The 26,658-nt window shown below is 38.5% G+C and overlaps 1 protein-coding gene across 2 annotated transcripts in view; it reads left to right on the plus strand.

Annotated features, from left to right (window-relative positions):
- abtb3b (ankyrin repeat and BTB domain containing 3b) overlaps window positions 1–26,658 on the plus strand; it is an 81,342-nt gene that overhangs the window by 51,344 nt on the left and 3,340 nt on the right. The window contains exons 2-15 of one of the 2 annotated variants that reach the window (XM_088416656.1): window positions 4,631–4,771; window positions 9,150–9,354; window positions 14,640–14,792; window positions 15,344–15,509; window positions 17,292–17,381; window positions 20,177–20,278; window positions 21,782–21,875; window positions 22,088–22,223; window positions 22,687–22,907; window positions 22,994–23,172; window positions 24,447–24,552; window positions 24,822–24,924; window positions 25,058–25,139; window positions 25,234–25,302. In XM_088416656.1, the coding sequence (XP_088272782.1) occupies window positions 4,631–4,771; window positions 9,150–9,354; window positions 14,640–14,792; window positions 15,344–15,509; window positions 17,292–17,381; window positions 20,177–20,278; window positions 21,782–21,875; window positions 22,088–22,223; window positions 22,687–22,907; window positions 22,994–23,172; window positions 24,447–24,552; window positions 24,822–24,924; window positions 25,058–25,139; window positions 25,234–25,302 (1,847 nt within the window). The remainder of the gene's footprint in view (window positions 1–4,630; window positions 4,772–9,149; window positions 9,355–14,639; window positions 14,793–15,343; window positions 15,510–17,291; window positions 17,382–20,176; window positions 20,279–21,781; window positions 21,876–22,087; window positions 22,224–22,686; window positions 22,908–22,993; window positions 23,173–24,446; window positions 24,553–24,821; window positions 24,925–25,057; window positions 25,140–25,233; window positions 25,303–26,658) is intronic. The other variant, XM_088416657.1, reaches the window with a different exon arrangement.

Consider the following 26,658-nt stretch of genomic DNA (forward strand, 5'->3'; position numbering starts at 1 on the left):
GCGATGCATTAGGAGAGCACTGAGTCACCTTGCCTCAGTCCACCCCGAGAGCATTTGGCTATTCACTGTCAGTTCTGCCTTCATTATTATGCCCCACAACCGAAGCCAAGGAACAGCACAGCTAAATGCTCTATTTTTGTATTTATTTTTGCAGATTTATTCATAAATGACATGAACAATCACTTTGTTAGATTTAAGTGGGCCAACTTGACAGCCCAACAGTGATCCAACTCGCACTTAACTAATTATTATTTTAATAACGCGGGAATTCTGCAGCGAAGTCTGAGGTTAAAACAAATCTGATAAAGATTCCTCAGATTATGTCACAATACAGGCAAACATAATTATACAATAATTTGTGTAGAACCTTTCTTTAAGGACACTCCCTTTTCTTCTCCTCTTCAAACAGTGAAATGAAGCAAATACTCAGTCATGTAGTACTCGATAAGTTTTTTAAAATTACAGTCACCGTGGCAAGTGGTTCTCTTTCCTATACCACAAAATAGTTAAGAAGCACCCAAACACACGCGAATGTACACATGCACACATATGCCAGTTAGCTATACCAGAGGTTCTAAATTTTTTGGGAGTCAGGGTCCCCTTTTCGGAAGAACATTTTCAAGGACCGCCATTGTAAATGTTTGCAGAAACAAAACAAACAAACTAAGAAAAAAATGTAAGCCAAACATAAGTGCCCTTTTTATTTACCGACAGATTTAATTAGACAACAAGTATGTTTGGTACTTTTCAGCTAGCTAACAGGTTTCTTGCCAATTATTTTGTCAAAAACAGAATTATTAAATAAAATTCCACTTTTGCTTTGCTGGCTTCATGGCCTTGTTAGCAAGCACACAAAACGCATTTTGACAAATTTCAAAATTCATACATTTTTACAAATTTATGAATTAAACTGGTTGAATTGATTGCTTTATTGAAGAGTCATAAATACTTTCACAATTTAATATAAAATAAGATGAAATTAACACAAATATGTATTTTTATTAATAACCCAAATTATAGCACGGACCCCCCTGCAGTCAGGCCACGGACCCCCGGGGGTCCGCGGATCCCAGTCTGAGAACCAGGTGGTGCCAGAGGTGTCGAAACAAAACAATTGATTGACAATTATTTAATAATGGAGTAATCGTTAAGTATATAAATGTTTAGGCTCACTGTTCAACTACGTGTTTGACAACTAAGGTTGTCAAAATCCTCTGATTTCTGCTTCCCACAGTAATTAGTCTCTTTCTCTTATTCTTCATGAAACTTGCTCATGACTGATTGTGTATTTTAAGTTAGTTTCTTCTTTGGTCAAAACCATCAGCAAAATCATCAAAATGTTGATCATTGTTTTCAGATGGAAATGACTTGAGTGTGACTGTCTTATTTTGATTCAACAATCATTCTTTTTAGTTTTTTAGTTTTCTTTTAAGTTTTGGAAAACTTCCAAGTAAAACATGGTTTGTACATCGAATAATCGATTATCAAAAGTTGTTGATTATCTGGAAAATCACTAATTTGCCTTTTAATTTGTCTATCAAATTGCACTCAAGCCAGCAGCCAACATTGGCACCAATGTTGTCAATGATTAATTTGCTGTTCATCGATATGTGTGTTTTCACTATACAGCAACATTGCGGGACTGATCTACTATTTGTGTATCCAGCATTCCAGACACTCATTATTAACAATATTGATCTTTATGTAAATACTTAATGAGTTAGTGTGATGGCCTTCGTGGTGCCTATTTCGTCTACAATATAATGATTAAAACTTTGACTTATAAACGATATTGTAAGAAGTAGTGTACATCATGTTGTTTACAAGTGTATGCTAATGAGATACAAGAGCTGTCACTGGACAGGTTGCCAGGCACCTGAAAGACCCTATTATTTGGTGACAAGAAAATAAAAACTCCATGTTTAATGGATTCAGATAATAATGGGCTGTTTAATTAAAAAAAAAAATAGGGACATGTATCTTCCATGACTAGAGTGACAGTCTTTTCTGTGATGCTGGTGTGATGTATTTCTTGTTTAAACAAATAATTCCACTCAGTTAGTGGTTAGCATATCTGGCTCAACTCTGAGTTTCGGGTTTACTCTGGTGAGTCTGTGTTGATGCTTTTTAAAGGCTAAATTGTCCCTAGGTGTGACTGGTTGTCTGTCGATGTGTGACCTGACATTAGCAACAAGTCGTAGTTGTACACTGCCTCTTGACAGTCAGTCGGGATAGGCTCCAGCTCACGATTAGGACAAGCATTGTAGAAAACGGATGGATGTTAACACTGAAATTAATCATAGTTACTGTCATAACTGTCACTGCTATAAAACTGTGATTAACCGCATTCTTCACTGTTATTTATCAAATACTCACTTTTTTACCATTGTTATACAAACATGAAAGAAAATCAATGTCAAAATGGAACACATACTTAATACTCGACCTGCTGACTATGCATAACAAACATTTGCTAGCAAGATAGCATGGCAGTTTGAAAGACAAGGTAACGACACAAACTGACTACACTCTTAGCCAATGTTCCTTCTTGTCAAAAAGCATTGACATCAATTATTGAAAAAGCTGGTCAACAATGTCTTTCTGAAAATTGCCACAAAAACAAACTATAGAACCTTCAGTTGAGTTGTTCTGCGAGTGGCAGACATTTTGGCTCTTTGCTATCAGGGCGTAGCTAGAAATGTTTCTAGCTACTCACGAGCTTCTCACCACTTAGTGAGGAGTAGCCAAGGGTGCCACGCACAGGGTCTCATGAAATATTGTATTATTGAAATATTGTAATATTGTTATATAATTTTGTCATATAAATTGAAATGTAAACATATATTTAACATGAATAACAGGTATGAGCTATCCAGCAACTAAAAATACAGGATGCATGTAAAATTGGCAAGAAAATCACACATCAAAATGTTTTCCCACTTGTGAGGGTGGTCAAAAGGGTGGCCACAGAGAGACAAAAGGTGAGTGGGGCTACCATGGCAACCATTTAGCCCCGCCCCTTTTTGTTGCCACATTTAAGACATGTGACTCAAAAACTTTAGTCGAACTAAAAATTTCTTGCAAGTTTTAAGGCATTTCCACTATAATTAAATCTGATGTCATTAAAGACATCATGTTACAAAATATTAACCCTCCACCATGAGCCCCCAGACCAACACACTGATTACATTCCTGTCAACCTTGCCATGATAATTAATCATGGACAATGGTGAGCATGCTGTTATTAGTAGTAGGCCTATTGCTCACAGGACCACTGTATGCCATGCGCCATGCTAAGTTGCTAGGTTTCTGTGCTAAATATGTTTAAGAAGAATGTGTCTCTGAGGATCATGCAGGGTACTGATGTTAAAATCGATGGAGCGAATTGATTTTTGCCATTAAACAAATAAAAACTATATACGCTATTTGTTTGTTTTGTTTTTAAAGTTCTAGCCTGTAGTTGCAAATAATTGTTTGGGGTTTTTTTGTCGTTGATCTCTCACTTGGCTAGAATATTTGGATTAAATATGCAGTTGTTCAAGACACCTGACACTGGCAGCAGATGGTAGTGTCTCCTGTTCTTTGTTGCATGTCGTCAATGGGTGTCAGCTCTCTGGTCTGAAGCTCGCTAAGCAGCTGCTTTGTGCTCTGGATATGCTAAAAACCTGGCTAATATAATTGAGCATGTACAGTACACCTCGGGGCATTTGTGTCAAACTGCCAAATTAGCATATTGACTGAGGATAGTTTTTAGTGGCTATGGGCGATCAATACGCCTCACCGGCAGTTACTAGGATTTTTTTTTCTCACTGTTTATCTCATACATGCAGATTTTAAGATCGTGTTGTTCAACATTTTTCACTTAAAATGTGCGAACTAAGTTGTCTTCTCAGCAAACTAGACATATGTTTTAATTATATTTTTATTTTTGTTAGCTGGACATGATTTCAAAGTAATGTGAATTAGTTTCATTAATGGCAAGTGTAATTAATATATACTCAGACATTCAAATGAATTATCTTTCAGCATTGGCTATGTTTGAAGTTACCTTATTTAAGTTACTTGTACTGTATACCTGTAGACCTACAATACATGTTTTTGGATTGTGGGAGGAAACCGGAGTAGCCAGAGAAAACTCACGCAGGCATGGGGAAAACATGAAAACGCCACACAGGAAGGTGGGAGCCAGAGCGAACCAGAGCGCTCTCTCTCCCCAGCCATCCATCTAGCCAAGCAGACTGCTACTGTCACAGATAAAAGTAAGTAGACAAGTGGCTTGTAGTGGCGGTAGGAGTTATGTATGGAATCAATTCAAGATGAATAACAGCCACGAATCCACTTCAGATGTTCACATCACAGCGGGAAGAAAAATGAGACTGTTCATTCAACATGCAAGGACTTCAGTTTGTGTGTGTGTGTGTGTGTGTATATATATATATATATATATATATATATATATATATATATATATATATATATATATATATATATATAAAATCTTCTTTCACATCCAGAAACAACACAACATGAAAGATGAAGATGCATTTCCCTTTGGAATCATATAGCCCAACATTTGTACGCTTGAGCAATGCCATTTACCTTTGTTCCTTTCACCCATTCTATTTTTCAGGTGTGCTCAGCCTACCTGAGGGTCTGACTCTGCAGCAGCGAGCAGCAAAGAATGGCGAGGGAAACGCCTACAGCCAGTCTGAGCTGCGCTCTATTGAACAGTGCTTACTCGCCACACGAGTGGGCAGCATCTCTGAACTCAGTAAGTGATTGTTTGTGTATGCACGCTTCTGTCTGTGCATGTCCGTGTGTTTGGTTTATACTTTAAAGTCAAGGTGCCCGTGAGCTAGGCAATTAAATATGCAACACCTAAGGTGGAGCTACACAGTGGTGAACAATGTCAGATGCTGAAAATTTTGAACAGCTCAATTCCAGGCTTGAGTCAGACATCCCACCAACCATATTTGTTTACAAAGGTATACAAACTATGAAGTCATGAAAACCAATGCAACAATTTCTGCCTTTACAAAAATAGTCCGATTTCCTTAACGTTCAGAGGATGTTGTAATATAGCCTTGTTTATTATTGTAACCAGTCAGCAGTGCTGCAGCATTGAAAGGGCTTTAATACATTGTGTAGCTCCTCTCAGTAGAGTAACAAAAATCTCAAGCACACCTGAGCACTTTGCACCACTTCAAACTCCATTTACAATGATAAACACATTGTTAACTATCTGACCATGTCACAATCGCAATTGCTCTAAATCTGCAAATCTACTGCAATAAACTATTTTAACGTGCAACAAAGTTTGTACAAGCACTTTATGCAAGACTATTATGAATAATGCAGTAATCTGTGCACAGGCAAATATAATACATGACTAAGGTAGTTGGGTCTGTGGTTGCTATGGCAATGACAGAAATGCGTCTGTTATTGCAAGCCAGTCCAGCAGCAACATACCTTTCAAGCTCTGATTTTCAGATACAATATGCTCAACTTGTTGCTATAAACTATTCACATATCTGTTTGCTGACATGACTGACTGATTTGTTAATATGATGCTTGCAGCATCAAGCTCTGCCCAAATATTGTCCCTCTGCATTAGTAAATCTGTCATTTATAACCCTTGTGTGTGCGTGTGAATGTGCATATTAAGCAGGGATGAATCACTGGAAGTTGCTGTGTCATTAAGCAGAATTCTTTTGAGGCACAGCTAATGATAATAATAATAATGAACCCTCTCTCTAGAAGATGACTGTAGTCAGACCATTTATAATGCACTCATTATATAAACAATTATGAGCATCAGATAACTTTCTGCCTGTCATGTTGATCGTTGGCCCTGTTTCTCGGCCTGAACGGAATCAAAGGCATTGACCTACATTTACAATCTAAATTTTAGTACCGCAATTCCCAAAATGTATAATATACGTTCTTATTAGTTTTTTTTTTTTTTTTTTTTTTTACAAAAAATGAAGGCCATAAGTATGAGTCATTAAAATAAAAAAACCCAACATAAATAACTATGTGTTTTGCAAAGACACAGCGAAGATCAGCATTGAAGGAAAGATGTCATTTGGCTGCCCGAATATTTATTTGAAAGGAAACAAAATGAAGGGGGGAAATCTGAATAAAAATGATGATTATGGTTTGTTTGGAACTTTTTTTCGAATGAAATACTGTGTCTTTCACATTTACATCCTGCACAGGGACAGTCACTGGCATTTGGCTCAGTCGTGAAGCATTACTTTCAACTTCCCTCTTAATAAAGTTTCATTTTCTCTTCTGCCAAAAGGCCATATTAGCATATCTGAATTGAAACCATGTTATTATACCTGCAGCTGTTATTAACAGTTTTGGGGGAACCACTCATTCATGCCAAACTAAATTGTGTTACTGGTCCTCATGTTTTTTTGTACGTTATTGAAATTCAGCGAATATTTTTGGAAACTTGGCATTTGTGAGAAATATATACATTTCTTGTATTACTTTCCTCAGTGTGACACTTTCAATACACTGCACAAGGCAACGTGTGCAGGTATAGAACATTACTGCCTCAACTCTTGTCCCGCAAGCTTCTGCTCTAAGGTTTACTGTTTACTTTTAATATCATCGAATAACTATGCTTACTGTACGTGTCTGGTGGAAGGAAACCGCTGATTCTGTTTTACCCCATTGTAGGGATTATGCTATAAAATGCCAGAGGTGGAGCACTTTATTAAAAAGGAAGACAATTCAATTCAGATCTGAAAATTAGACCAGTAACCTTTTTTCAGTGATCTACCCCTTGTGATTTTTTTTTTTTTTTTTTCCGGCGAAGTACCCCTTAAGTAACACAAAGTGTTTTTGGGTTAAAACAAAGAAAAAACTTAAAACAGATTGATTCAATTATAGAACCTTTCAAACTTCATTTGTATTGGATAATGAATAATCAAAGTGTTTTCTTTTGGCTCATAGAAGAGATTTGTTATTAAAAAGAAAGATCTTAATTATCAATCAACATACAGTGTCAGACCTGTTCTCAAAAAGAAATAATTATAAATAAATATTTGTCCACAGAAAAATCCAGGGCTTTGGCTGATGTTATGTTGGCCTTTCCCATCATATCTTTAGATGATCTGAATTCAGAGAAGTTTCTTTTAAAAATGTCGCGTGGCTTACCAATGCCATCCATGTTTCGTCTTAAGATAGCGCTGCAGATGCGCTGCTTCATGCAACTGTTAGCAAGTTTCTTCCCACAGAAAAAAACACAATGCCTTGGGTGGGTTGCAGAAGGCTTAAGCTTCAACCACAACTGCATTGTTTGTGTCTTCAAGTGATTGACAGGTAACGAGAGGTGGCACGTAACAAGAAGGGTCAAACTATTCGAGTATTGGGGAGAATCTGGCTTTTTAAAACAATGAAATTGAATAACTGTAATGAACATAAAAATCGTTATATGAATTTATATTTTCCTGAAACATTTTATCAATTAAATAATTGTTCTTAAAGGATATTTTTGTTTGTTTTATTAAAAAGATCACATACCCTCTGGAGTTCCTTCACCTACCCCATTTGAAAACCACTGTACTGATACTGTGGAATAGGTAGCTGTGGAGGACAATGAATTTTGTACCTAAGTCTTCTGTGGGTGTTAAATGTACTAAATTAAATGTACTGCTGTACCTCGCAATCACAATGCAAAGTAATGGATGGATGAATGGATAGAGGGGTGGATGGATTGATGGATGGATGGATGGATAGATAGATGGAACTAAGTTCCCCTTTAGTCATCAGAGAACCTGTAAAAACACACTCATTTGCCAACTTTCTTCTCGGACGAATGTGGGAGGCATTGCTGCACTCCTAACACAGCAACCTTTTACCATATTTTTATATATGGGCAGCCAAACTACTGTATTGACAAAAAGTTGGATCACCATGATAGAACACGATTTGCATTGTTCAGTCAGCAAGCCACTTGTTTGGGTCCAATAGATGTCAATCACATAGTTGTCATAGCGATGCATACGATAAGCCAGCTGAAAAGGATTCAGCTGTAAAATTCCTTCCTATTTACTTTCACGTTCAGGTATGCTTCATTGCGGAGCTACAGCTTTTTCCTGCTTCCTTGTCCAAAAAATGTAGTGCAGGCCATCCATGAGCTGAGCTTTTTTGGCAGCACCTTTTCAGTGTTACAATGTGGGACCTGAAGAACACACTTTTGTGGGTTTTGATTTTCAAGTTCAGAATCAAGATTTCTATCCATCCATCCATTTTCTAGAGCCGCTTATCCCCACAGGGGTCGCAGCCTGTCTTAGCTGGCTTCGGGCAGTAGGCGGGGGACACCCTGAACTGGATTCAACTGTCAACCAAAATAGTGTTTAGTATTAGCAAGAGTAATAACACAATCACCTGTCATCAAATTGACTTTTTGGTTTAATGTTATTTAGTTCATAGTAGGGTCATTGTTACAGTGGTCTTCTCTCAACCAGCATGACTCTAGACATGCAATATAGAGAAACTTCATTTACCATTTCATTATTTTTAGTATCCGTGTTTTTTAAATGAGAAAACCTGGTCACACTCTTCCCTCATTCAGGCATCTTTTTTTTTACACTCGCTTACATTGTTGAAGTTAAATGGGCACTTGGGAGGAACCAGATAGCACAGTTTAAGAACAGCATTGTCTGCGGGATCAATTGTTTATAACTTAACAGAGATAGGTTGTCATGAATTTATTTATACATGCAAAGGAGCAATTACGCTGTATTACATTTTGCTATGGAATAGAAATGCATCAAAACGACAGGGGTAAGGCATTGACAATTGGTTTCGTTCAATGCTGTGTCTGAAATTTGTTGATAAGAATGTGATGATCATCGAATTCATAAACGTGGAAAACCGTTTGCTGATTAATTAGCATAGAATATCCTTCTCATGGCAATTGTCAATGTTTTTGCACCTGTGAATGCTATTTCATGCACGTTTGAGTGACAGCATTGGTATGCAAAATTATTGCCTTTATTATGCTATAATTTTACTTTGTAATTTGTTTTTCTTTTCTATTGGGACAAACTGACACTCACTTGAAATGCAAATAGAACACAGATAAAAGGAGACATTTGAACTCATCTCCTTTCTAATGGTGTTTTGTGTAGGTGATATGGTGTCTCGAGCTATGCACTACCTTCAGCCACTGTACACCAAGAACCATAACAATGGAACACCCATCCATCAGAAGAGTGCAGGAATACACTGGGCCCCTGAGGCCATCTACACGCTGTGCTACTTCATGCACTGTCCCCAGATGGAGTGGGAGAACCCCAACAATGAGCCATCAAAGGTTTCCTTACAAACTGAGAGGTAAGAAACAACCATGAATAAAACAGCAATGTGAAAGAGATCAACAATATGCCCCAGTGGACCTAAACTTTTTTTTTAAATGGTATTATAGGGTCTATTTAAAATTTAGTATAGTTTTTTTTTTGGGCAAGTCATTTTTTTGCATAGCTTTTTTCAATGTGATAAAGTTATTGTAAGCAAATCCCATCTTATCTTGGAAGATTCCTTTCAGACCCATCCAGTGTAACAATCTGATATATACTGTCGACAAGAACATATATTTTGATATAAATCTGCTCTTCCCACTCTTAAAACAGTAAAGTTAATTTACCACTTGAACGCCACGATTCAAAGCTTGTTGACATTGCACAATCTGTAACGGCTCATACGGAGAATTACTGTAATGACTCTTTTTGGGCAGCAAGCACAACTTATATAATTTCATTAACGGGTGAAATGTTTTGGATTGGCCAGAAGTTCAGAAGTTACCAAAGCAAGAATGACAAATAAAAAATGAGAGTGCTGGCACCCAGTAGGTTTAGGAGGGATATAGCGTATACCTTCATCATGCTTGCTTCAAGCTGATAATCTGTCACTTTTCAAAACTAGCACATAAAACAAAAGAGAATTCAACATTTTATAAATAAACGCATATATGTTCACTCAATCCATATAGTTTCTTCTAACAAAAGATTACCAGCTTAATGCTAATATATAACGTAAATTGCCAGATGGCCTAACTGAATCTTACAGTAATTCTAAGAAAATTTTAAATGAAAAATAATAACAAAAGTCTCAACACACACACAAAATCCCCCCCAAAAAAGGATTTGTGTTATGCATGAGAATTAAGGATGTGTTTTCACCTTTGGGGGAGTTTCAGGAGTGAAAATATAATGGCTGACGTGGTCAAACACAACACAGGAATGGGGCATACAAAGAAAAAAATAAACAAAAACATTTGCAAACAACAAAATGCAAACACATTAATAAAACACAGCAAAAAAGAGATGCAATCATCAAAATGAAATCAAAGCAAACTTACAACACATCAAGTGAAGTCAAGTTTATCTTTATAACCCTTAAATCACAGCAGGGCTTCACAGGTGAAAAATAAGTCGTACAAAACATCATGAATACACAACAGCATCCCCTGAACTAAGCTCTCAGTAGGGGTAACCATCTGGGGAAAATAAGAAACCTTCAGAAGGTGGGAGAAGCCCCCTTCCAGGCTCAACACGTTGCACAAGATGCCGAGTGCTAAAAATAACACATTGTGTTATATTAGGCACAAATTAAAACAAGTGCAAAAAAACACCGAGATTGAAACAGTTGTGGGGGGGGGACATACTAAAAGTAAAGTAAAACGCTGCCAAAAAAAATATTCAATCACAAAATTAAGGCTGTGGTGTTCTACAGGTTGCAGCTCCTTAGCCCCCTTTGGCCACTGGTGCAACTTGGAACTTGTGTTCATATACTTATAATCCCCCCCTCCGCTTGTGGCTCATCTTATTACATTACAATAAGGATCCCAAAGGTGCATGGACCTAAGTACCAATATTTAAAATAAAAAAAGTCAAGAACTTAAATTTAAGAGGCATGATGCAAATTATTAAAAATGCCTCTGGCCAGAATCATTGTTGCTGTCATGGCGAACTCTTACCAAGTAAGTAAGCTGTCTATGTTTATTTGTCACATACTGCAATTTCAAATAAAACATCAAGCTGATGCAGGCAAAGTTTTTTAAAGCACTCTCATCGGGGCTGATATTGATTTATCTGTCCGACTGCTGCTCCCCATCCCATCCCATGTCTTGTAAAAATAATTTACGCTTGATGATCTCCAGCATAGTAACGTAATACCAGACAACTGCACGGGGACTCTTCTCAGTGCTATAATGTACACTCTTGGACTCAGTATGCACCCCTCTCATCTCATTATAGAGTATATTTAAATGTAGAATCCACTGGTAATTCTCCTTTATTATTCCACAGAGTGATATTTTCGAATTTCCTTCTTGGTCAGTTGTATAACTAAGGACAGCTTTATTTTTGTATCTTTTAATATGTCCTCAAAATGATATGAAAAGTTGCAAGAAGGCACCTTTGCAGCAGCCCTGCAAATGCAGTCTATATTGATTGATGTTGCAGCAGCACCATCACAGTATGTCAGAATGATGAAAGGCCTTGGCAATGTTTTCATGATGTTTCCCTTGATTCTTCGTTTCTGGACAAGTCATTCAACCTACAAACATTAACGATGTTACTGCCAGTGTTGGTGGTTAAGGAGTTACTCATTAAACAACATACAAGGAGGAGAGAACCCAAGTAAAGTAAAAGGCAGTGTTTAAAATGAAATAAACTTAATGAATGTGTCATCAACGTGTGCAAAATGACAATCACTGTGTTCGCAAGCAAAATGCAAATCTATCTATCTATCTATCTATCTATCTATCTATCTATCTATCTATCTATCTATCTATCTATCTATCTATCTATCTATCTATCTATCTATCTATCTATCTATCTATCTATCTATCTATTATTTTAGATCAATTCCATTTTTTAGATCAATTATACGTCACCTATCGCTAATATTTCTTGACCAGCTGTAAATCCTCATTACAAAATATATGTAGCAGCTATGGTTGCAATTTTAGCGTTTTCCTAGAGTAGCGAGTAATATGAAATTTATCACATTTTGGAAGTAGCTCGCCCAACACTGGTTGCAGGTAAGGAGGGCAGAGGATAGAACTCATAAGTGGTGGAAGATCAGGTGTATAATGTTCTTTTTAGCATTTATACAGTACAATGAGCTCTTCAGCATTTCCTGCAATATAGCGGAAAATTACGTCAGCTCGCAGCATTGTGCATGGTGTGATGCAAGGATGACAGTTTAGTGTGAGCAAGCCTTCACTGAGGCTCCGGACATTATTGTTGTCAGCTAATGCGGGTCCCGTGGTTTTCCAATTTCAATCTGGTTAACTCCAACAACATTTGTTCAAAAAACAAACACAGCCGCACAGACACTATTTCACTTTCAAACAGTGCGTCTTTATTTAGTAGGGTTGTGCTAGATCAACAAGACCTTGAACTTTTCATGAACTTCATTTCCAGCACTTTCCTTGTCTATTGATAAAGCATCTGCATTGTTTTAATGGGGCTTGCAAAACTTAAACGTCTCTCTTTAGATGTATGAAAAATAAACGATACGTCTCAAATCAGAAACAGCGGCAAGTACTTAGATAGCAACCGTTGAAAGATTTGTACCACAGGCACGTAAAGCTCTGTACGTGTATTAGCTTTCCTATTAACATGCCAGTATTACATCTCAGGGGAGCAGAGCAAGAATCTTCATGCAGATGTACTATAATCAGCTAAGATCATATAGATAACACGAGATTAGTTTGTCAGCCCGTGAAACATCCTCTAATATCATAGGCCATGTTTTAGTCCTATAATATTGATTAGACTGCTTGGGATTTACAGTACCTACATAAGATTAGATCTTCAATACCAAATGCGAACTTTCCTATGGTCACATTGAATACTGGCCTCATTAATATAATCTAATTAGAGTTTAGCTGGAAGGACTTGCAATTTTATGTTTGAAACATGTTTTGGTGACAGCTCATTTACTTGCCCAAATGAAAAAAATTGCATATTGGTATGCATAACATGCTCTTGGTACATTCGTGAAGGTCGAAATGTAGCACCATGCATAAATATCAGTCAGATGTGTAAACGTGAATGACTCGCGCAGAGTAGCATGCCATTCACACGTACAGTTTGCATACTTTTAACTGCCTGAATAAAATATTTTTTCCATTTGTATTCGGTTTTTAAGGGGGGGGGGGGTTGCCTTTGCACAAGTATTTGAATTCAGGAATACTCTTTAGCTTTAACTGTAAACACTGGGGTCAGGATCAACCATATGGTTGTCATTTCCTGCATCTGTCTCAGCAGGACTGCTAACAAGTACACCCTTACCACCTTACAACACAGTATGCTGGCATGTGATGAAGATGTACTCCATCTGTTTGTTTGGCTTCTATTACAGAGTGGTTTTGTAATCCAAGCTCAGTACATGAAAGTACAACATCAATGCATGTTTCACACTATGATTATTCAAGGATTCTTAATGCTTACTGCAACTGCCATATTTTGTAGGTTACAGAAGTGTGGTGACTACAATTGGTAGACATACAATATGTAAACCTTTTCAGCATCACCATTGTAACATACTGGTCAAATACAAGCTGCTGTGAATGTTTTGTCAGATTCCAAGATTCCATTGTGTTTAAAATTCTACATGGCTTGGCCTCACCTTTGCTCGCCAACATCTTAAACATGAGCAGGACGCAGACTAGATCTGTCTCCCTCAATAATTTTTTAGACTCTTTGTGGAAAGGTCCCTTCCATTAATTATTTTTTTCAGTGAGGGCAGTTAGGTTTTGAAACGCCATTCCTTCCCATAGATGTAATGTTGACGCCCTTTTGCGATGTAAAAAAAAAAAAAAAAAAGGTTAAAATCATAGTTGAAAATCTAGGATGCTCACACAATGTCCATTGACGAAACTTTATCATTTGTCCTGTTTTGTGCTTCCAACCCGATGTGGTTTTACCACTGCTTGTTTTTGCTGTTGTTAAGTATATTCTGTGTACTTTTAAAAATTCAGTGAACAATATCTATTTGAGAATACTGTAGTCCCAAGTACTAGTTGCAAACTAGCAGGCAAGGGGGGCAGGGGGATCTCCCGCCAAGTTTAAAATACATCAAACAAAGGAATGGGACATGTGACATGACAACGTATGACAATGTTGAGGGACTAACTAAAGACATTGGTGACCATTTCAGGATGTATCCCGCCCAACGCTTCAGAGTCAGCCTCTAGCACAGCTCTAATGATGACAAATGTTATAGAAAATGGATGGATGATTTCCAAGTTGAGTGAAACAGTTTTTTTTCTGCTTTGACATGGTATGAAAATCATGAACATTTACGAAAGATCTTTTTAACCACAGTGGATTAAGCTGACTATGTGATAGCACTCTCTAACATTCATGCAATTTTCTCACACGAGCATATATCTTTAGCATGAGATGTTGTTGTTTTTTTCTCTCTCTCTCTCTTCGATTCCATTTTCTTGGCAGGGGTCATTCTTTACTCAAACACAATCTCGCTGGGAACTAAAGCTAAGATTACATATGCAAATTGTATCTGAGGTGGATTTTTTTTTTTTTTAACTCTCTACAGTTTAATGCACGTTTGCTGATGTGCTCACGTTTCTCTATTGCCCTCCACAGGCCGTTCATGGTGCTGCCGCCTCTGATGGAGTGGGTGCGTGTGGCTGTTGTTCACACTGAGCACAGACGAAGTTTCTCTGTAGACAGCGACGATGTTCGGCAGGCTGCCAGACTACTGCTGCCTGGAGTGGACTGTGAGCCCCGCCAGCTCCGGTACAGCTGCAGTCCTTTAGGCTTCACATTGCATGAACATGCGTGAAATAAGCAAACACACATGGAGGATTTTCCATCTGAGTGGGGAAATGCCCTTGACATAACGCATACCTAGCCCCTAACCCTAACATTAACCATCACAACAGATTGCCTAAAACTAACCCTGACCCTATTTTAAACCAAAATCCAATTCCAACTTATCCTCTTAGAGTAAGCGTTGACCCTCAAAAAGAGGTCTGAACTTGTGGCGCCCACCAAACTTTCCCCACAAGTGCAAGAGATTCCCACAAGGACAGTAATAGGAGTAAGAATTTGGCCTCCATCGTGTAGAAAAAAGCAAGGGCAGACACACGCGCTTGCGCGAGCATACACACGCACACACACGCACACACACACGCACACAGCTTCCAAAACCCCAACTCATGTCAGTGAGGAATTATACTGCTTGCAAAATCTTGTAAAATATTTAAACTTTGTGTTTTGTGTGATGAGTTGCACATTAAACACATCAAAACATCCACCTAACTCACTTGGCGCGCTTTACCCTTCAGAGCGGATGACTGCTTCAGCGCCTCAAGAAAACTAGATGCTGCCTCAACTGAAGCAAAGTTCCTGCAGAACTTGGGCTTCCATATGCTCAGCTGTGGACGCACGGACCTGGTGAAGCAGGCTGTCAACCTGCTGGGGCCGGATGGCATCAACAGCATGAGTGAGCAGGTTAGAGACAGTCTGCTCACTTTGATAGTTCATATTAAAACATTTACACTTGCTGAGCTGACACACTCTGCCTGTGGAACAGAAGAACAAAAGTAAACAGACACGCAAAATATGATGTACATTAGATTTTTAAAAAATGTTCAAATGCCATTTTTTGTAAAAAAATGAAACCAAGGTAAATCATTTAAAATCTGAACTATAATTTACACCACTCAAAAAAAACTGAATAATGTGCACTTCAGTGAAAACCTACTTAGAACTGGAACGTGACCGTCTTCAGAATTAAACATTCAAAGTTGTGTCAAATGGGAGGCAGCATGCAACTGCCACCATTAAGTATGGCTCTGATTGTACTTGTCAGTGCATATGTTCCAGTGGGCTTTTACAAACATTTGTTTTTAGCTTATTAGAAGCCTGAAATTTTTGTTCTAATACTGATTGCTCTTTCACTTTGTTCAAAATTTCCTTCACCTTGTGTTTGTTCTAAGCATATCTTTAGGAATTATGGCTCAAAAGTATACTTTGGATTCTTTTGAACATCTAACCAAATCTTGCAACCATATGTAGGAACATTGTTATGGTCCAATCTTTTGTGGATACCATGACTATAAAGTGGCATGAAATGAAAATGGGTCTGATATACCTGGTCTAAAAACTGCAACATTTCAATCCATGTACTGTAAATGTATATTGTATTGGCTTCTAGTATAGGCAGCTAATAACAAAGTAAAGCGATCCAACAAAGAAACTGAAGAAAGAATCATATCAAATATCCGTACATATAAAAAAGAGCCTCCTCTCTTTTTATGATGAATTGCTTTGGCACACCACAGCAGTTTTTAACAGCAGTCAAAATTTTAACCTTGGTCCAGCGGTAAAGTACAGAGCATGTGAAGAAAGTTGTTTTTTTTTTTTTTTTTTTTTTTTTTTTTGGCTTGAAGCTCACGAATATAGTAGATAGCTAGCACTGAAATTGTCTGGAAACCAGTTGAGAGTGTACCTCACCTACCGCTCAAAGACAGCTGGGATAGGCTCCATCATGCCTGCAATGCCTGTGAGGATAGGCGGTCTGGTTGATGGATGGATAGATAGCTGGTAATCATCTGATTTTGGGTGTGGGGTGTATTGGAAAATCAACAGTGTACTTTGAAGCTACGTATGTAATCAATGTTGCTTGATACTATACAGACATCTTGGTGGCTTGGCTGGCAATGCTTCCGGGTTCACATTTTGCCCAAAGTCAGCTAGGAGAGGCTCCAACACCCCGGGATGCCAAGCACGACTGTAGAGGATGGATGAATATTAGATTCAGATCCATCTATCCAAGTGGATCCTTTTCAAGGTTATGAGTGAGCTGGAGTCTATCCCAGCTAACTGGGCAAGGGTACACACTGCTGTAGACTTCTTGCATTTTAACAAGCAAACATTTACTCCCTTCAGACCTATGTGGACAATTGATAAAAAGGAAACTGGAGTTTGACATATGTATAGATTTAACGTTCGTTCCATATAGAAAGGCCCAAGCTTGCATCCTTAATTGTTTGGAGGACAAGTTGCCCATATTCTCTATCTCTCTGCGCCAAAAATGTCAAACCCAGTATTAAATTACAAGTTAACAAAAATCTTTGTTTTGGGCTCTTTAGAATGACCATAATCACTAATGCAGCAAAACTAAGGGGTGCAGTTGAACCCCATGTTTTGGCCATGTGCTATGCTAAAATTACATCATTATCTTCAGATATGACAGAGCTGCTCTTGTGTTTGGTACCTGTGTTCATGCAGGGAATGACCCCACTCATGTATGCCTGTGTCCGTGGAGATGAGGCCATGGTCCAGATGCTGCTGGATGCTGGAGCTAATATTAACAGTGAGGTTAGTGTTTTGGTCGTAGTGTATCTGGAGTATTTCAAAGTCAACTGCAATCAATGTATACTCACAATATTTCTTGCAAAAAAGTATGAATAAATAACGATTTTTTTTTTAATATTTTATTTTGATGTAAACTGATATATTTTTATTTTGATTGTAGTTTTCACTGGTTTAACACTGCATGCTACTGTATTTTCTATGAGGTATTTTTTTATAAATTTGTTTACTCCTGTGGTTGTATACAGGAATTAACCTTAGTGTACAGTACAGGCCAAGCATTTGGACACTCATTTTCTTTCAATTTCTTAAAGTCATGATGGCCACTTGTTTGTCCTTAGTTAGCTAATTGATTCTTGCTATAATATACATGTTAATATGACATATATAACATGACATTTTTAATAGTTGTCCTATAGGTCTGCCATCTGTATTTTAACATGACTTCTGCACAACACAACTTATTGTCCCACCCCCATTGATAAAGCAAGAAATTCCACTAATTAACTTTAACAAGGCACACGGGTGAAATAAAAACCATTTTGGGTAACGACTTCTTGAAGCTCATCGAGAGAATGCCAAGAGTGTGCAAAGCAGTAATCAAAACAAAGGGTGGCTATTTTGAAGAAACTAGAATAAAAAACATGTTTACAAATATTTCCCATTTTTTGTTAAGCACAAAACTCCACATGTTCATTCATAATTTTGACCTTCTCAGTGAAAATCTGCAGTGTAAATAGTCATGAAAATAAATACAATTTATTGAATGAGAAGGTGTGTCCAAACATTTGGCCTTTACTCTATGTAATATATTTGAATTATGTAATCCACTTCATATTGTGTTTTGCAGTTCTACACTAATCCAAAATACTGTATATCACAAATATGAATTGTATCTCCTAATACAACATTAAGTAAATGGGCATCGTCTACTTTCTGTTAAAAAGTTCTTCACCCTTTGTTTCTTATTTTCTCATTATTTGGTCTTATGGTTTTATGAATGCATGTCACCAAAGTGGACTTTAACAAACAAGTGAGAGTAAAAGGACTTTCGAAATCTGGAGTTACATCCGACTTTGTTAACCCCATACTGTATCCCGGCCAGCCTATTTATCTTCTTTGAATGTACAGTCGGCCCCCGGTTTACGAACACCCTGTTTTACGAACACTTCGGCTTACGAGCGTGAACCACGGAGACTGTTGTCCCCGCTTGCGAACAAACCTTTCGTTTTACTAACAATCCGACATGACCGTCATTGTGTAAGTAAAAATATTTTCGCTTGGTTGCGTCAACAAAGTCAGCAGTTGACGCTTGTGACAGTAACGTGAACGCTATTGCTCTTACAACGTCACAATCACTGTCTCAGTCATGGTGTCAGTCATGTGACTGAGACAGTGACTAACCCCATATTGGATGGATGCCAATATGCTATTGGTCGATTAAGGTCTCACTCACGGAGATGCTATTGGCCGGCGTCACGTCAATCACAGAAATGCCGATATGCTATTGGCCGAACGATTTTATCTAGCTTGATGGCACAGCTGGTCGGGATGGAAGGAAGGAGAGAAAATGAGTGAAACGGAAGGAAGGAATGTTGTGAAGACTTTGCAAACTTTATCTGTTAGACATAGCTTCTAAAATTGCTAGTAGCGGTAAAGGAAGAAGTAAGAGGATGATGACAATAGAAACGAAGCAGGAAATAATAAAAAAAAAATAAACTGACACCGTGACTGAAAGAGTGACTGTGACATTTTAAGAGCAATAGCATGTCACCGTAACTGTGTCTACTTAGCGGGTTGGTCTCTGCTCCCCTCCGCCTTCACCCAGCACAAGTTACGTCGCTCCAATGGTAAATGTCATTTATCCTTCGTATATGTTGTTCAATTTAACTGTACATTAGGTTATGTTACTCACTTTTAATATGCGTATAAAGTCGTGATGTTTTTACCTAAGGATTCTGCACGCGTTGCACGCATTCACGAATTAACATAGGTTTGGATTGCCCGCCATACGAGCAGTTCGAGTTACGAGTGTAGCCGCTGAACGGATTAGGTTCGTAACCCGGGGGCCCACTGTACTGGTAAACCAAATTACTGTAAATGTTTAGTGGACACTAAGTAAATGACCTCTGCAATGAGGCCAGCCCTTTCCTTTACTTATTAGACTCATTTCATGTCGTTCAGAGCTGTATGGTGGTGTCTGAGACAGCAGTTGAAGCCTCCTAACTGTGTCCATTATCACCTCAGCAACATGCATCATCATCCATTGTGCCAGCTTTGATTTGTGTCTCGCCGCCAAAGCACAAAGACACGCCAAGTGCAATTTATGTAATACTTCCAGCTTAATTGATTAGCTAGTCATGTTAAGTTCGTTTTATCTCGTTACACATTTTCAACTGCGAAAAATCTGTGTTCTTAGGCATCAAGCATCTCACTTTGATTTGTCGCATTTTCCAAAAACCGAGATATAACCCAAAGAGAGGTCAAAGGCCCGTCAGTGAAACCGCAGAGGGAGGAGAGATCAGAGAAAAGCCATTAGGATAAAGCCTAACTAGACAGATCAATTTATTGTGTTCATTAGACGGTCAACATGCTGACAGGTTGTCCTCTACCGCCCCGGGCGTCTTAGATGATTACTCCATTTCCTCCCCAAGCGCTTTCGGTGCTCCCTGTAGTAGCTTGTCTTGTGCTTGCTTGGCCGTGTTTGTCATTTTTAACGGCTTCATGTCTCTCTCCTCATCTCCCTCTCATGTCCCTCATCCCCTCCTTCAACTACCTCCTTCCCTATGTTCATTCCCCAGGTGCCAAACTCAGTGCACAAGCACCACTCAGTCTTTCCCGAAACACGCCAGGCGACGCCCCTCACTTTTGCTGTGTCACATGGACATGTGCCTGTGGTGCAGGTAGTGATGTCCTCACTCATCTGTTGACTCTCTCTGTGCTTCAGCTCATGGTTGGTCATCATATTCACATCAGTTAACGGTCATCTTCTGTCCTTTTATTTCCATCTTGGCATGGCCGAGAAGAGGTTTTGCTGTGAACAATTGAATGTCCATTTACCCCCCCCCCCCAGCAAATGGAACAACTCCATTAAGTAAATGGAAAGATGAACTACAGCGGACTAATTGTTATTGAACTCATTTAACTAATTCAGTCCGCCCTCTAAATGATGTGGTCACTGGGACTTGTGTAATTTAATTTTAACAGCCAATGATTTAAACATGTGCCTGGGCATTTTCATCTCTTTTGGAATAAATAGCTTTAAGACTTAAGAAAAAAGCTACCGCATGAAATCTTTTCCCAAGCTTTGTACTGTAAAATGTTATTTCTTACTAGTGTTTAATTATTGAAGCACATGGTTAGATGGGTTAATGTTGGAGTTTACACGGTCAGGATTTTTTGGGCCGATCAGCAAGTTTAAAAATAACAAACTATCCAACCACTTTTTAAATAACTTTTTTAACCGCATATAATTGTATAAAGTTTATAGAGAGTATCAACAAAAATATTTATAGATTATAAAAAAAAAACAGCGTTTTTGCTAGGGTTTACAATCCCAGAAGTGACAGAGATCCTCAGGTAAAAACATCAATAACCCGTAGAAGACATTCAAACACTGGCCAGATATGAAAGTTTAGTCATGTATACAACAACCTACTGTAGTTCAGTAGCTATATTGTACATAGTTGAATCACCTTACTTCACCATGTAAATACTGAAAACAATGGACTAATACTGCAGCAAACAACTATAACTCAAGGGAATGAAAATTGCCACTTGAGCAGACAAAATGCATAGTGTTAACCCTCAAATCACTTGCATAAAACCAGTCAATGACATCATAGATTGCTCTGCAAGTTATTACATTATAGCCAATAAATGATAATGCGTAAAATGCCAAATGTTGGCCAATCACCATCACGCAGATCAGATCGTTGTAATGTCTTGTTAATATATAAGTGCAGTGATGTACAGATTTGACCTTTATGCACGTTTGGTTATTTATGTATAGCAGGTTTATTCACATTCCGCAATAAGATGCATGATACAAAATCGTATTTACTGTCATACCTAATGTTTGTGAATTTTTACAGATTTTTTTAATGTGGACAGGAGCTGCTGTTATTTATAAAGTTAATTTGTTGATGCTGAGTGCATCTCGTTGCTTTGGCTCACAGTCTGCCTGTTTTGTGCTTGGCTAAAGATAGTGAGTGGCAGCTGGCTTTAGTTCCATTCATAATGAAACAAGAACAATTAATTCCACGGCAGCCTGTATTCTAAATTAGCAATCAAACATTCATTAACAGCGTCTTACGCGTTGGAGAAGCTCAAAGTCACTGAACTAAATCGTCTTTTTCCCCTCTTCCTATCATGCCGTCTTCTGTCACCCCACCTGAACTCTGCAGCTGCTTCTGGATGCCAAAGCCAATGTGGAGGGCAGCCTGCAGGAAGGAATGGAGAACTATACTGAGACCCCGCTGCAACTGGCTGCTGCTGCAGGTACATGCATCCGGCCTGACTCATCTTCCGCACTCCCATCCAGATCCACCACCCAATCCATTTCGAACAGCTACACCTGAATGTCAGCCTCGTCTTCGGCTGACTCATGACTCAAAGGCAAATTTGTACTAAGAGCTGGCGAACGTGCTATTTACTCATTTATTTTTTTGTATTCTATTGAGTGTGTGCGCCCATGTGCTTTTTATGCACAGGCAACTTTGAGCTTGTGAGCCTTCTGCTGGAGCGGGGGGCCGACCCCATGTTGGGAACCATGTCCCGCAATGGCATCACCACTGCGCCGCAAGGAGATATGAACTCCTACAGCCTGGCAGCTGCTCACGGACACAGGTGATGTACCTTAGCGGTAAAACGTAAAGTTTCAGCTACCATTCCCACACCTTTGCGCCTTCTCTCTTTGTACTAAAATTTACATAGTACACACTCCACAAACTCTGGAGTTCAGAGGCCCATGAAATTAACACATGGACGTTTTCGGGTTTTTTTTTTTTTTTTTTTTTTTTTGTCGTTCGTTACATAATTAACATTCTGTGACAAAGTGCTGTTGGTTAAGTTTTGTTGTTCTCAACACTTTTATCTCGCGTAAACATTGTAGTAAGATGTAATGTCGTAGTTTATTTTGTGAAATGATCTCCAAAATATCACAACTGCCTAAACCGGATAGTTTTTTGCACTACATTGCAGCAGGTGTATACTCTTTCTTGTCAAACTGTGTGCAATATAACATAATGCTTGAGAAATAAGATCAATGAAGGCATTCAACTTGATTTAATTATTTTCTCGTTTCCTCCAGAAATGTCTTTCGGAAACTCTTGTCACACACGGAGAAAGGAAAAGGAGACGTGTTATCCCTGGAAGAGATTCTGGCGGAAGGATCAGAACTGGAGGGAAGAAGTTCATCTGAGGCAGACCTCATACGGACAGGGAAGGCCAAACTGAAAGCGCTAAAAGAAGCCATGTATCACAGTTCAGAGCACGGGCATGTAGACATCACCATAGACATACGGAGCCTTGGTTAGTTCATGAAACAATAACAAAACCTCAATTACATTTATTTATTTGTTTGTTTGTTTTTGTCATAATATCTGATTTTTTCCCAGGCGTGCCATGGACTTTGCACACTTGGCTAGAATCTCTGCGCACATGTTTCTCCCAGCATCGCCGGCCACTGATCCAGGGCCTTCTCAAAGAGTTTACCTGCATTGAGGAAGATGAGTACACTGAGGAGCTCATCACGCACGGCCTGCCTCTCATGTTTCAGATCCTCAGGGCCAGCAAGGTACAAGATGTCACGCCATGGTGCAACCACCCCTTCTTAGTCATTGCCAAATGCTTCAAATGACCATGGACCTCATGAGTTGTGAATGGTTTAGCAATTGAACGTCTATGAACAGCAAGAATCCAAAGAATCTAAAAAAAGGGCAACACGCTTCCAATTGATTTTCATTTGCATTTTGTTTTGTTTGTTTTTAACATACCCACCTTCAGGGCATCTAATATAATGTCAGTGCTTTAAGCGGGCCGGTACACACCATTATGGCGTTCCGGGACTTCTCAATTTTAGCTTCTAGGATACCAGGACTTTTTACGCCATATCAGAACTTCACATGAGCCCACACAATACCTTCTTGTTACATTTCTCTCACTGCACAAGTCTCTGACATTGGCAATTCACCGTTAATAGGAGTGTTGATGCCTCGCTACGCTCGAGACATGAAGGCTGCATTAGAATGTATTCTGACATTTCAAAGTCAGACAGAATGTGTTTATTTATCTATTTATCATTGTCCATTATCTATTCCGAATTTATTTGTCAATTAGTTAATGATCCACTACAAATTTACCTGGCAACAGTCAAATAAAGGGATGAGCGGATTTTTTTTTATTTTTTTTTCCCCCACTATAAGCACTGACTAATTAATGATAAACCAAAGAGGCAAATGTTAACTGTGGGAATTCACTGGAATCTTATTACTGGAAGCACTACACATTAAAATGAGTTCAATACCATGTTTTTTAAATACATTACGAACAACATTTTTGTGAATTATTTTTACTCCGAAACCAACTATTAACTATACTGTACTGTACTGTACACTACTGTACTGTACTGTACTGTACTGCGTTAATACTGCTATTACACCCATCTCATTACATGTATTTTTTTTTTTATATATATATATATAATTTTGAGTATCGGCAACTACTGGAATAAAAATTGTTCCAAATTCAGTATAGACAGACCTATTGACTCCAAGTGGATGTTTGCTTGTGATATGCCTCATTAAGAGCAAACAGCCTTACTGCACGGTAGTGAACTGCATTGTTCCTCCTTTCTTCCTGCCTTGGCAAGTCAAAAGCACACTAGAGAGTTGGGAATAACTGTAAAAGTCCCCATGTCTTCTTTCCCGTTTTTCTGTTTTCACAGTTACACGTTACACGTATCTCTCAGGAACTTTAGGTGTAAAACATATCTGATAAGTGTCCAACACATTTCTATGTGTGAAATGAAATCCCTGTTTGCTCTTTTGTGTATTCTTGGTGTTTTGTCAGAACGAGGTGATCAGCCAACAGCTGTCAGCCATCTTCACCCAGTGTTATGGGCCCTACCCCATACCGAAACTTGCAGAGATAAAACGCAAACAGTCATCACGCCTTGGTGAGAGCCTTCTACAGTGTTTTTAGCAATACATTTTCAGTATTATTGTTCTTGTAATGAAAATATAAACATTGTTTGGACTGTGCAATTGCAAATCTCAATGGAATTGTTGGGTCAACTGACTGAATGTTATATAAATAGAAAGAGGACCAAGCGTCATCTTGTGACCAAAATACAGTAATCACTTAATAGCGCCGACTGGCAATCATGACGTACATTTACTTCTTTTTTTGTTTTAACACAAAATGAACATGATTTGTGTCTTATAGATCCTCACTTCCTGAACAATAAAGAGATGTCAGATGTGACATTTTTGGTGGAAGGGAAGCCTTTTTATGCACACAAAGTCCTTCTCTTCACAGCCTCCAATAGGTAGCTCTCATTATTTTCACTATTTTCTTAATGTTTATCATGTTCAGTAATGCTGTGAATGTGACCGATGCAGTCTGGACATTCATTTCATACAAAATAAAATAACTTTTCATATCAATAATTTTTTGCGAAGGTTCAAAACCCTTCTTGCAAACCGGCCTTGTGGTGAAAACACCTGTATTGAAATCAGCCATGTGAAATACCACATTTTTCAGGTAAGTAATGTGCTCCAAACCCCATGTTCATGTCCATAGTTTGTGTTCATAATATACATGCGTGGCAATAAGCTTTGCATTTCTTCCCTCTTAGCTTGTGATGCAGTATCTTTACTGTGGAGGAACAGATGCTCTTCACATTAGGAACCCTGATGTTATGGAGGTTAGCTCATTCTTCCCTTAAATTGAATTTTTGTTCACCCCACCCCTCAATCTAATAAAAAAAACAAAAAGAGATGTAAGTGTGTGTGTGTGTGTGTGTTTATATATATATATATATATATATATATATATATATATATATATATATATATATATATATATATATATATATATACAGTCAGCCCCCGGCTTACGAGCACCCTGATTTGCGAACAATTTGCCTTACGAGCGTGGATCAGGGAGGTTTTTGTCCTCCGCTTACGAGCAAACCTCTCGCCTTACGAGCATTCCGACAAACCAGCCATTGAGTATGTAGAAATGTTCTCGCCTAACTGCGTCAACATATTCAGCAGTTGCGTCATCTACAGTCATTAATAGATACTTATGGCGGTAACGTGAACGCTATTGGTCTTACAACCTCACACTGACTGTCTCACTCACGGTGTCTAAATATATTACCATTTAAGTGTAGTGTTTGTACAGCTAAAGGGAAAAACAGCTGACATGAAATTAAATGTGCCGATTGCAGGACAAAGAATTGTCATTGGTTTAAATGTGTGTTTTTTTTTAATTAATTGTCAATACATTCCAACCGTTTAAAAAAAAGTGCGAATAATTATCAGTCAGTCAAGGAGACGCCAATATGCTATTGGTCGATTAAGGTCACCCGGTCTCACTCACGGAGATGCTATTGGCCGGCGTCACACGTCAATCACAGAAATGCCGATATGCTATTGGCCGAACGCCTTTATCTAGCTTGATGGGACAGGATGGAAGGAAGTAGAAAATGAGTGAAAAACGGAATGTTTTGAAGACTTCGCAAACTTTATCTGTTAGACATAGCTTCTAAAATTACTAGCAGCGGTAAAGGAAGAAATAAGAGGATGATGTTTTAGTATCTCCGTGATTTGCACCATGACTGAAAGAGTTACTGTAACACTGTAAGACCAATAGCCTATATGCGTTGCTGTATTAACGCAAGACGTTGATCTCTGCACCCTGCTACGGGTGGTATTACAGTGCCATATAATGGTTGCTTGACAAAACTGCATGTCATGTTAGTCGGCGACCTCCCGACATGCTTTGGGACAACGCCATTATTGCAAATCTGTTAGTTGAAACCAACAGTGAACTGACGCTCGAACAAGCCATAAGTGTGGTGCCTAGTTAATACAACACACACAACCTCCCCTCCGCCTCCACCCACCTCAATTCACGTCGGGAAAAACAGCTGACATGAAATTAAGTGTGCCGATTGCAGGACAAAAAATCGTCACAGGTTTAAATGTGTTTTAATCTAACCCAGTCAAGGAGACGCCAATATGCTATTGGTCGATTAAGGTCACCCGGTCTCACT

The sequence above is a fragment of the Hippichthys cyanospilos genome, chromosome 6, assembly GCF_059441005.1.
Source record: "Hippichthys cyanospilos isolate Australia breed blue-spotted pipefish chromosome 6, RoL_Hcya_1.0, whole genome shotgun sequence".
NCBI lineage: Eukaryota > Metazoa > Chordata > Actinopteri > Syngnathiformes > Syngnathidae > Hippichthys > Hippichthys cyanospilos.